Source organism: Lynx canadensis, chromosome E1 (assembly GCF_007474595.2).
Source record: "Lynx canadensis isolate LIC74 chromosome E1, mLynCan4.pri.v2, whole genome shotgun sequence".
Classification (NCBI taxonomy): Eukaryota; Metazoa; Chordata; class Mammalia; order Carnivora; family Felidae; genus Lynx; species Lynx canadensis.
This window is the reverse complement of record NC_044316.2, coordinates 6,569,858-6,581,832: the sequence shown is the minus strand read 5'-3', so window position 1 is coordinate 6,581,832 and position 11,975 is coordinate 6,569,858. Positions and strand designations below refer to the sequence as shown.

General features: G+C 45.7%; 1 protein-coding gene across 2 annotated transcripts in view; it reads right to left on the bottom strand.

Moving 5' to 3' along the window:
• Nucleotides 1–3,114: 3,114 nt before the first annotated feature.
• The window catches only part of MYOCD (myocardin), a 109,881-nt gene continuing 101,020 nt past the window's right edge, over nt 3,115–11,975 (bottom strand). For both annotated transcript variants that reach the window (XM_030296579.1, XM_032591173.1), the window contains 3 exons: nt 9,516–9,644; nt 6,244–6,301; nt 3,115–3,984 (listed from right to left, as the gene is read on the bottom strand). In XM_030296579.1, coding sequence (XP_030152439.1) covers nt 3,431–3,984; nt 6,244–6,301; nt 9,516–9,644 — 741 coding nt within the window. In that variant the 3' untranslated portion in view covers nt 3,115–3,430. The remainder of the gene's footprint in view (nt 3,985–6,243; nt 6,302–9,515; nt 9,645–11,975) is intronic.

Here is an 11,975-nt window from a genome sequence, read left to right as displayed (position 1 = left end):
TCCCCCTTATAACAGAATGCACGTTGTCTCAATAACACTGTTAGTAGCAGGGCTAATACTACTAAGCACTGGCTTAACGAAAGTATTTGCACAGATGAATTTTCGGAGTCTGTTGGTAACTACTATTAGAACCCATGTGGCTGCAGCAACATCGGCGTTGGCTGCAAACGTCTGTGTCTACAGGTCTGCTTCACCACGGGGGTCCCCGGAGTCTCAAGAAAACGACCCATGGTTGTTTTCAGGCTCTAAGAGCATTAAGAAACTTGGTGGCCATCTTCAGAAGTCTCTTCTGTCCATCTCCCAGTCATGCCCGGTCGGTTGGTCCCCAGAAAAGAGGACGCCCTTAGAGTCTAAAAGAACTTAAACACTCCCAACAGGAGACAGATGAATTAGCATGGTTTATCCGATCCACTGGGTGCAGCCAACTTCTTCGATGTTTTCTCAGCTATGTCCCTGATTTTCTACCGTGTATCTCACTTCTGCTCTACGGAGAGATACAGCGAATATGGTGCGGAGCCTGTGGGAGGGGGGCTGAGGCCAAGAATCCAGGGTCTGCTCTGTGTGAAGCGTGTTGGTTGGAAATAGCAAGTATCTCTTGTCGGCTGTGATGCTTGCGTATCGGTGCTGGTAATATCTTAAAAAGGTCTCCGTGACGGTGCCCAGTCTTACAAAGCACAGCGGCCTCCTGACCAGGTCTAGTCCTTCCGCTAGAAATACCCAAAGGGAACCATAATTAACGCTCAGGCCAGAGTCTCAGAGTAGGGACACTGTGAGTTTGTTTTCCAAAGGCAGCAAAGGGAGAAAACATAAACATACAAATGGTACAACGTGGGGGCACATGAAACATGGGCTGACCAGCAAGCTTCGTCAAGATCCAAAATAAAACTCTGACCTCCGAGGGATAAGCACACGTGAGGAATGCGCGAACACAGTTTTCTTCCCCGTATCCTCGGCTTCACAGAAAACACTGGGGATTCTTTCCTCCCCCTCTAGATTTTGGGTTCCGATGACCGACGTGAACCGCGAAATGCAGAATTTAGCACGTGGATCTCTTAAAGCACAATGCAGATCAAGGAATGTAAAAACGATTTTCATGGCCCTTTGATGCTTTTCTACGAGAGACTGTATCACTAATGGGGGAGCAGTTCTGTCTTTTCACATCCGTATTCTTTGTCAAGATGAGCGTGTTCATGGTAAGCAAGTGGCTGTGAGTCACTGAGCTGGAGCTGTTAGTCATTCACAGGGAGGCAAGGTAGAGTCTGGCTGATTCATCGGGAACTCGTAGTGACAAAGGCCAAGTATTTCACAGCAAACTGGGGCTTCAAAGGCTTTTGGTACAGGACTCTGTGTCACTGCTTTTCAAGAGACACACAACTGCACATATATGTATAGATATATACGTATCCCCGTATATATGCACACACATATGCGCACAGACATATGCATCTGTATATATCTATACACATAGGCATACCTACCCTGCCCCCCCATAAGCTCTGGAAGCTTTCAGATTACTAGTCACCAAAAACACTCTGTGTTCACACATGTTTACAAGGTAACAATGGAATGACTTCTAAATCTTTGGTTTCTCCAAGAGAGAACTTCTAAAATCACAACATTTTTGGTTATTTTCTCCGTAAGTGCACAGTGAATTTTTTTTTTTTTACAAAAGAAGAAAACAGTGCCTTAGTGATTTAAATTAAAACAACAACAACAACAACAACAACAACAACAACAACAACCAAACCAGCAATAGCTACTTTCTACAGCATGCAACACTAGAAAACGGTGAGCTGGGAGCCACAGTGAGCTTTAGAGAGACTGCCTTGCCACTTGAGCTGAAAACAACTCCCAGCAAAAGCACAAGATAATGAGGAACGCACACGAGAAAAATTGTCTTTCTTCCTTCCCTCGTTTTCCATGTGCGACTCTGTTTCCTTTCACCACCAAGACCTGAAATCCTCTCTCCTGGTAAATATCGTTCACATCTATTTTTACAACATAATAATTTCCAATTTCCCCTGAACCACCCAAATTGATGACTGCAGTAAATCAAATGACTGAAGAATGAGCTTTGGGACGGAGGACCCCAAGGTTATCCTTCCCCCCTCACTGCAAGGACATTCTTTCGGCTTTTTGAAGCAAATTATGCATATGGAGAATGAGTTCTCCAGGAGAGCCTGGGAGTTTTAGCTTTTTAAAATATGGCTTATTAGGGGTATGGCACCTTGTTAGATCTGTAGTCCTCTCCTCTCCAAGTTGGGGCAGAAAAAGAAGGAGTTTCAAAAGGAGAGCAAGAAAAGATTCGTATCTTGAAAGAAAAGTGCAGTGGGAGAAGATAAAACAGGTGGGCCCCCTTCCACCCTCCAAGAAAAGTTGGACCTCCATAATTAGTCATCCGGCTATAGTAATCCATGGTGTTTATTCTCATGACACGTGAAACTGTGTTCTCTATAGCTTGTCTGAATGATCCCGCCATGGCTTCCCGAAGCTAGAGATGTTCTTCCCATGTGATCATGGGATCATCTCCAGTCTTTGAAACTAAAGGGGGGTTGTGTTGGGGAATGTTCCATATGGCAGGGGGTTTTGGTTTTTGTTTGCTTTCAGGTTCTTGGCTGTTTTGTGGTGCTTATCACCACAGAGACAGCAGCAGGAATGATTGGGCTACTGGTTGAGAAAGAGGGAAATTCTGGGTGGACCAAACATAGGTTCATTGCTATCAGTGACCACATGGTAATCCTGGGTCCAGAATTGGAACCACCCCAATGGGGCAGCTTTGTGGCCAAGAGACACCGAGTTGATTCCACTTCCTTGGGAATGGGTTGGCTCTGTTCCTCTATTCTATCTCCAGCACCCAACTGAAGTCGGGCCTGACTTCTATTTGGAAAGACAGGGAAGGGGGTGCTGAAACACAGCTTCCACCACTGAGTGAATCTTCCAGAAACTTTGATGGTTATGCTATACTCCCTGTACTCCAAAAGAGCTACATTTCCTTTCCACGGTATAAATTCACGAGAAAAGCATACGAAGCGCGATCACGCCCAAACAATGCCTGAGAAAAATTATGGGCTACAAAAACACTGGTGTTTGAAAAGGCAGTGAAAGAATTTTAGGTTTTTTTTTTTTTTTTTTTTTGGCATTCTTGATCTCAGAAATCACATATCTGAGTGCACAGCTGAAATCATGAACAGTTACTGCACGTTGGTAAATATTACATTTTACATAGATCTAAAGACTCCTATTTGCTCTCATTGACTGTCACAGAAGTCTCCATCATGTCTTTTTAATTTTCTCCTTCTCCCCTCCTCCTCCTCCTCCTTCTCCTCGCCTACCTCTTCCTCCTTTTGGATGATAGGAGCGTTTTTGGTTGTGTGATTTTCCCCATGGCATCCCCATGGGTCTGCCTAAGCACCTCTTCATCAGACATTATCTACCACTGCTGTAAATGAAGGTCCATGGGGGAATTCAAATTGAGATCCGTGACGTCCAAGAAATCAATGTTAAAGATGCTGGGGCCGCTGGGGCCCAGGGAGCTGAAGCTTGGTGTAGAACTGGGTGGAGTAAGGTCCAGCCACTCCATGGTTTCCCAAGGAGATTCGGTGAAGCTTAGCCGCAGCCCACTGCTGTCTGCAGAGGAAGGTGAAAACTGAGTCTGCATCGGGGAGAGGGGGCCTGGCAAGATCTCGTGCGCGCTGAAGAGGTCTTCTGCTGCCTTCCCGGAGAATCCATCCATTATCCCGTCAAAAGGAGGCTCTTCGTGCCCGATTTTTAGAAGGGCCACATCACTCACCTTCCCCAAGGGGCTCTGGGAATTTAATAAGACTTCAAGGTGCTCATCACTGTCGGTACCATAGTGATCGAAGGAGAGTTGGCCTCCTGAAGATGAGGGTTTGGAGAGGGCGGCGTTAGGGCTTCGGGAAGACCCGGCTATTTTGGGGACTTTTTGAAGACATGAATGATCCTCCCTAGCGTCAGCTGGCATTTCTGTTGGCAAAACACAATGGGGATCGTTACACTACTACCAATGGAGATGCTACACAGCGGGGATCTTTATTTTTATTTAAAAAAATTTTTTTTCAACGTTTGTTTACTTTTAAGAGACAGAGCGTGAGCAGGGGAGGGGCAGAGAGAGAGAGAGGGAGACACAGACTCCGAAGCAGGCTCCAGGCTCCGAGCTGTCAGCACAGAGCCTGACACGGGGCTCAAACCCATGAACCGTGAGATCATGACCTGAGCCGAGTTGGATGCTTGATCGACTGTGCCACCCAGATGCCCTGACAGTGTGTGTTTTAGATTTGGAGGTACAAAGTCAAGAGTGGAGTCAAGGGCCATCTCTAGCTTTTTGACCTGTTTTGACCCATTGGCCCCAAGATAAATATTAAGGAAGGAACAGGTCCTGGTGATTAAGATAATTAACTTATTTTAGGTCACATAGAAGGACTCCATCTTGGTTTTAAGAGCTGGATAGACTTAAAGTACTTTTTATTTTTATTTTTATTTTTTAGAGAGAACGTATAAACCGGGTGGGGGTGCAGAGGGAGAGAGAGAATCTCAAACAGGCTCCATGATCAACTTGGAGCCTGACACAGGGCTCGATCCCACAATCATGACCTGAGCCAAAATCAAGAGTTGGATGCTCAACCGACTGAGCCACCCAGGTGCCCCTAAAGTACCTTTAAAAAAATTATTTTTTAATGTTTATTCATCCTTGAGAGAGAGAGAGGCAAGCATGAGTGGGGGAGGGGCAGAGAGACAGGGAGACACAGAATCCGAAGCAGGCTCCATGAACCATAAGATCATGACCTAAACCGAAGTCGGATGCTTAACCAACTGAGCCACTCAGGCGCCCCATATATGCTCAATCCCCTTGCCCCATATTCCCTTGGCAAAACTCCACACCTGAATGAATCTTGGTTGCAAGAGAAAAATGACACAACAGAGCTGGCTGGTCTCATTTTAGATTCAAGGTGACCAGCCTACAGCTGGCACTCAATACAGCATAGCAATCCCACTGTGTTTCTCTAGGAAACTCCATTCATTTGTGATTGATTCGTGATTGCTCTTCTGTGCTTGAATCTCCCGTGCTCCCCCCCTGCACCCTCACCTTTGTTGACTGGGCCGTACATTTCATTAAAAATATAAGGGTGGGGGTGCCTGGGTGGTTCAATCAATTAAACGTCTGACTCTGGCTCATGGTCTCATGGCTTGTGGGTTCGAGCCCCGTGTCAGGCTCTGTGCTGACAGTGCAGAGCCTGCTTGGGATTCTCTCTTTCCCGCTCTCTCTGCTCTCCCCCAAAATAAATAAATAAAAGAAATATGGGGGGGGGGTCTGATAGTCCCTCTTATCTTTCCATCACAAAAGTTATAAAGATACAGACTCCTGTGACCATCTGTTCCTTCTTACTCTTGCTACACACAATGGAGAAACTGCCTGTTCACTCTCCTGTTTTCCATCTCCTTTACCAGACTGCGAGCTCCATAAAGGTAGTCTTTGTCTGGTGCAGCATTGAGCCAGTAAATGCCTGCCTACTCCTTCTCAGAAACTTTGTTATTTTTTTATGGTTATTTTGAGAGAGAGAGAGCATGCGTGCATGCATGTGAGAAGGGGAGGGGCAGAGAGAGAAGGAGAAACAGAATTCCAAGAATCCTAAGAATCCACGCTGAGCCTGGAGTCCGATGAGGGGCTCAATCTCATGACCAACCATGAAGTCATGACCTGAACCGAAATCAAGAGTCGGACGCTTAACCAACTGAGCCACCCAGGCGCCCCCATTTTTAAAAGCTAATAAATGAATCACTGCAAAGGAACCCAAAAGAACACGTTGATCATTTTTTTGGTGTTGTTGCAAGCGTGCATGATGTCTGCACCTGAACAGACCATCCAGTGGGAGATCGCTGATTGAATTTCATTTCGAGGACGTGGCACAAAACTTGCTTTATCTGCTCTCTTGTTATAGGGAGACTGGGATTAGAAGGGCCAAGAGAAATGGAGTCACAAGGCAAAACACTTAGGGAAGTAGGGTAAATAGGGTCAAATGATTGGTGAGCAAGTTCTTTGGGCAGGGGGACAAATCATCCATTGTGCCTTCTTTCCCCCACTCCAGCGTGGACGGAGAGCTCCCACGCAGAGATATCCTACCCATCCATGGCTTTTGGTGAGCATCCGACCTTGGTCCTGAGGGTCCACTGTCTAGAGCACATGCAGGTACCGGGCGTTCCAATGGGCAAGACGGGCAGTCTTACCTCCACTTTCAATGAGGACATCCAGGAGATCATCTATCTGCTGACTCCGAGTCACTTGCTGTCGCAAATTAAGCAGAAGAGAACGGAGAGGTTAGAAGGCTGGCTCCCTCTTCTGTGGGAAACCATTAGGAACAGGACTACAGGTTTTTGAACTAGGTTTGGTTAGGGTATTTTTTTCCCCCTCAAATTGTGATAAAAATACACACAACACAAAATTTACCATCTTCATCGTTTTTTCAAGCAGACAGTCCAGTGACATTGCATACCTTACAGTCACATTATTTATTTATTTATTTCCTTTATTTATTTTTGAGAGAAAGAGACAGAGCATGAGTGGTGGAGGGGGAGAGAGAGAGAGAGAGAGAGAGAGAGAGAGAGAGAGAGAGAATCCGAAACAGGCTCCAGGCTCCAAGCTGTCAGCACAGAGCGTGACGCAGGGCTTGAACTCACAAACTGCGAGATCACGACCTGAGCCGAAGTCAGACGCTTAACCAACCAAGCCACCCAGGTGTCTCTACAGTCACGTTATTGTGCCACCTTCACCCCCATCCATCTCTAAAACTTTTCATCTTCCCAAACTGGAACTGTCCCCATTCAGCACGAACTCCCCATTCTCCTCCCCATAGCCCCTGACAACTTCGGTTCTGCATCCTGTTCCTAGGAATCTCACAACTCTAGATCCCTCTTATAAGTGGATTCACACAGTATATTTCCTTTGGTTACTGGTTTACTTCGCTGAGCATAATGTCCTCTGCGCTCATCCGTGTTGCAATACCCGTCAGAATCCCTTTCCTTGTTAGGCCTGACTAGCATTAATTGTGTGTGTTCACTGCATTTTGGATAACCATTCATCTGTCAGCAGACTTAACGGGATGCTTCCACCATTTGTGAATGAAGCGGCCATGAGCAAGACGGTAACCGACTGTGCGACTGAAGCTCAAGGTTAACTTCAGACAGGAAAAGGACTGAATGAAACAATTGACTACAACAAGAGAAGGGGACAAGAAGGCAGAGTGCTCCCAGCAGCATCCCTCAGAGCGTGTCCCGTCCTTTGAGAGGCCTCCGTTCCAGGAGCGAGGCATCTTAATCCACAGATAGTATACCCATTTTTGGCCACTCTGAAGTGACTTGGATTTGCTTCCTGTTTGGGTGCTGTGGTTGTGGCCCAAGAACGTGGCTCATACTTTCCTAGGGCATCATCGCAATAGCTTGTGGAACCCATTGACACATGTAGTGTCCACACCCCTTCCCTATGGTTCATCTGAATGATTCGGTAGAGTCTTGTTGATGGAAGTCCACTTTGCTTGACCATTTTCTTTTCTCTGGAAGCCATAAAGGATCAGTTGGTGCTTACAGATACCAGGGGTAGGAAATGGGGGGAAGAGAGACACATACGTATCCCACTCCCCTGAGAGCCCACTCTGAAATAAACAGAGGCATCAGCAATCAACACGGATGGGAGCCCTGCTCAAAGAATGAATTGTTTGTCAGTCCAGGAGGCATGAGGTGTCCACAGGGTCTGACAGGTAATGTAAAAGAGCCCAATATAGAACAAGAAAGAAGGGACAAAATGCAGGAACCATGCTGTGGTTCAAAGACGCAGCGGATACTTTGTTCCAGGCGACTGTCCTCTGGCAGAAACGTGGCTCTGCCATTGTTACATCCTCTCATTTTTCCGAAGTGAGAAAGCCCACTTTTTGCATAAAATCTCCTGACATTTAAAAATACTCTTGCAGCCAAGTGAGACTCAACTACAAGCCGATTTGGCTCTGTGGGACACCAGCATGCGGCAGCTGACATAGACTGTCCTTGCTAGGTTGGGCACATACAAAGGGCCATCTGATACTTGATCCGGGCTCAAACCATTTGAAATGTGAGATCATTTAGTGCTTCTCTCTCTCTCTCTCTCTCTCTCTCTTTTTGGTTTATACTTTTTATTTGGATAATTTCCCAACATAAATGACGGTAGAGTATACCACAGTCATCAATACTTTGCCAAGATCATTGGATTTTGAAACTAAGAAGAAACTCACAAAGTATCAGCCTGGCAACTGCTCTCAAATATTTGAGTAGCTATCCTGTGCCCAGACAATGTAGTCGGTGATACACTCTAGAGAACCCTTACAAAGTAGATAGGGACCCTATTTCACATAAGGGAAGTTGAGAACTTGTCCAACCTTAGTGGCAGTGACAGATGGCTGTTGGCAGTACCAAGTCCAGGCACCTGGTGTTGGTACTAAGCCCAGCCCAGACTCTTCTCCGTCAGCTCTCTACATACAGTCAAACCTTGGTTTGCGAGCACAATTTGTTCTGGAAACATGCTTGTCATCCAAAGCACTTGTAATATCAAAGCGAATTTCCCCACAAGAAATGATGGAAACTCAGACGATTTGTCCCACAACCCCAAAATATTCATGTAAAAATGGTTACAATACTGTAATATAATACAAAATAATAAAAAGAATATAAAATATAAAGGAAAATAAACAAATTCACCTGCACTTACTTTCAAAACCTTCGTGGCTGGTGTGAGGGAGACAAGAGAGAGGAGGGTTACTGCGTAGGACGACTTTCACTATCACTAACGGAAGTTGACTACAGTACGGTATTAATAAACTCTTGTCTTATACTGTATTTAGTGTAACTGGCCATAAAGCAGCAGAGGAAAGGGTCTCTATCTGCAGGCAGCCTGACCTAGAATGGAGCAAAGCACTCCTAAGCTCACTCTTGGATGGAAAAGCAAAGGACTGTCCATAGGTGCCTCAAAGTGACAAAAAATACATTAATGCCAGTTGTGGGCACCTTCCAACGTTCTGGAAAATCACTTTCTGCCAAACACTGTGAACTGAGACAAAGCATCCGAGCATGGGAGATGATCACCCACAATCCCGCAGAGAGAGAGAGAGAGACAGAGACAGGGAGAGGGAGAGAGAGAGAGAGAGAGAGAAGAACCATTGGCTCAGTTGTGATCATGTGACGTTCAGGGTCACATACTACTCGTATTGCAAGAGATGGCTCGTTTATCAAGTTAAAATTTATTAGCCATGTTTGCTCGTCTTGTGGAACACTCGCATAGCAAGTTACTTGCAATCCAAGGTTTTACTGTACACGCACTACCTTTCTACAAGTAGCATCTAGAAACTCTGCCCATCCTGGTAGGGGGGCACCAATGCACTCAATGTTGGCACCTAAGACTGCCCGAAGTTGAATAATGAGAAACAACGCCCATTTAGGCAACCTGTTTCTCTACAGAGAACAAAACTTGTAGTTACCTGCTTTACTGCATCTTCGTACGATGGAGGCTGTGTTATCTCTGGAACTGCTGATGTTGGCTTGGAAAAAGGAGGGGAAGGAATTGAAAACTTTGGCCCTGTCTTGTCAGAAGAGTGCAGACCAGCCATCTGTGGGAGTAAGATGCAGAAAAAGATAAGTCAACTCAAGGGTCAGAGATGGGACTGCTTCGCGCTTTCAACAATAGCCAAATTAAGGAAAGAGCCTAAATGTCCATCAACTGACGAACGGATAAAGAAGATGTGGTTTCTATATACAATGGAATATTACTCGGTGATGAGAAAGAATGAAATCCTGCCATTTGCAGCAACGCGGATGGAACTGGAGGGTATTAGGCTGAGTGAAATAAGTCAGTCAGAGGAAGATACTGTGTGTTTTCACTCATGTGTGGAACTTGAGAAACTTAACAGAAGACCATGGGGGAAGGGAAGGAGGGAAAAATAGTTACAGCGAGAGAGGGAGGCAAACCATAAGAGACTCTTAAATACAGAGAACAAACTGAGGGTTGATGGCAGGGGGATGCAGGGGAGAGGGGAGAATAGGTGATGGGCATTGAGGAGGGCACTTGTTGGGATGAGCACTGGCTGTTGAATGTAAGCGATGAATCACAGGAATCCACCCCCTGAATCAAAAGCACACTGTCTACACTGTATGTTAGCCAAGTTGGCAATAAATTCTATTAAGATAACAATAATATGAAAAAAATACAGCTTTTAAACTTCTGAAAAAAAGAAGAAATGGGTCTGCTTCTGTTTTACAAACTCCAAGCTAAATTTTGGGAAAGAATTGATTTGAGTGGAAAAAAAGAGCCAAGGCTTAGAAAACAACCCCAGTGTATTAATAGTACATATGACCGTGGACATATTGCTGGAGACATGATACGATGGGAACCTTGCAGATTCTTCTTTTCCATTTTTTTAAATGTTTATCCATTTTTGAGAGACAGAAAGACAGAGTGTAAGTGGGGAAGGGGCAGAGAGAAAAGGAGACACAGAATCCGAAGCAGGCTCCAGGCTCTGAGCTGTCAGAACAGAGCCCAATGTGGGGCTCGAACCCACAAACTGTGAGATCATGACCTGAGCCTTGATCTTAGTCGGAGGCTTAACTGAGTCACCCAGGAGCCCAACAGATTCTTTTCCCCCTCTAGAGTGAACCACCTTTGGTTAGGAGCAAAGGAAATAAAGTAAGAGTCCAGTCCAACAGGAAGAAGTCACCCAGGAATTCCCAGAGTACTTTACCCCCTCGGGACATTTCATTCCTAACTGGTGCATTTGCAGAGAGGTGGAGACACTGTTGGGGTAGCTCTTCAGGGACCAGCCTTGTGTATTATGAGCTCCATGTTCTATGGAGTGCCTGGGCCATTTCAGGGTCTCTGTCTCCAAAGGACGCCCTGTCCATACTTGTAGCAGGTAGCACTTCTGTATGGTGGCCATCTTGTTGGCCTCCTTATTACCTCTTCCTTAGTCCTTGGGACTTCCCATATCCTGGTTCTCTCACATCCCTGATTTCCACCTGCTGGTATGTACCACCTCTGCCTTTTTCCACCGAGATACTGCACTGTGATTCGAATTCTCTGCACCTTTCTAGACCTTTCCACAGATCCACATACCTTCCTCTTTCTCAAGCACCGTTTTCCCGCATGCCTCTATTCCAATCTTCAACTCCATGGAAACTGATTTGTCTGCCATGTTGTTTCACAAACATACCGTGCTCATTTTAGTCCTCATGATTTCTAGAATGACCCCAGGAAATGGCTCCCTGGAACACCCTAATTTATATCTGTACATCCATTTCACTCTCTTCCAAGTGGATTTGTTTTTATCGAAATGTCATTTATGTCTGCCTTTTGTGAAATTTTTATTTTATTATAATTTGTTTTTAATTTTTAAATGTTTATTTTTGAGAGGAGGGGGGAGGGGCAGAGAGAGGGAGACACGGAATCGGAAGCAGGCTCCAGGCTCTGAGCTGTCAGCACAGAGCCTGACGCGGGGCTCCAACTCACTGACGGTGAGATCATGACCTGAGCCGAAGTCGGACATTTAACCAACTGAGCCACCCAGGAGCTCCTCTATTATTATTTTTTTAATGTTTTATTAGTTTTGAGAGAGGGGAAAGCATGTGGCAGGGAGGGGCAGAGAGAGAGGGGGACAGAGGATCTGAAGCAGGCTCCATGCTGACAGCAGAGAGCCCAAAATGGGGCTTAAACTGACAAACTGTGAGATTATGACCTGAGCCGAAGTTGGAGGCTTAACCAATGGAGTCAACCAGGCACCCCCACCCCAATTTCTTTTAGATAAATTTTTTTTTAATTGAGAGAGGAGAGAGAGAGAGAGAGAGAGAAAACGCACAAGTAGGGAGAAGGGAAAAGAGAGAGAGAGAATCCCAGGCCCCATGCCCAGTGTGGAGCCCGACCTTACAGAGCCTGGGTTCTATCTCACAGT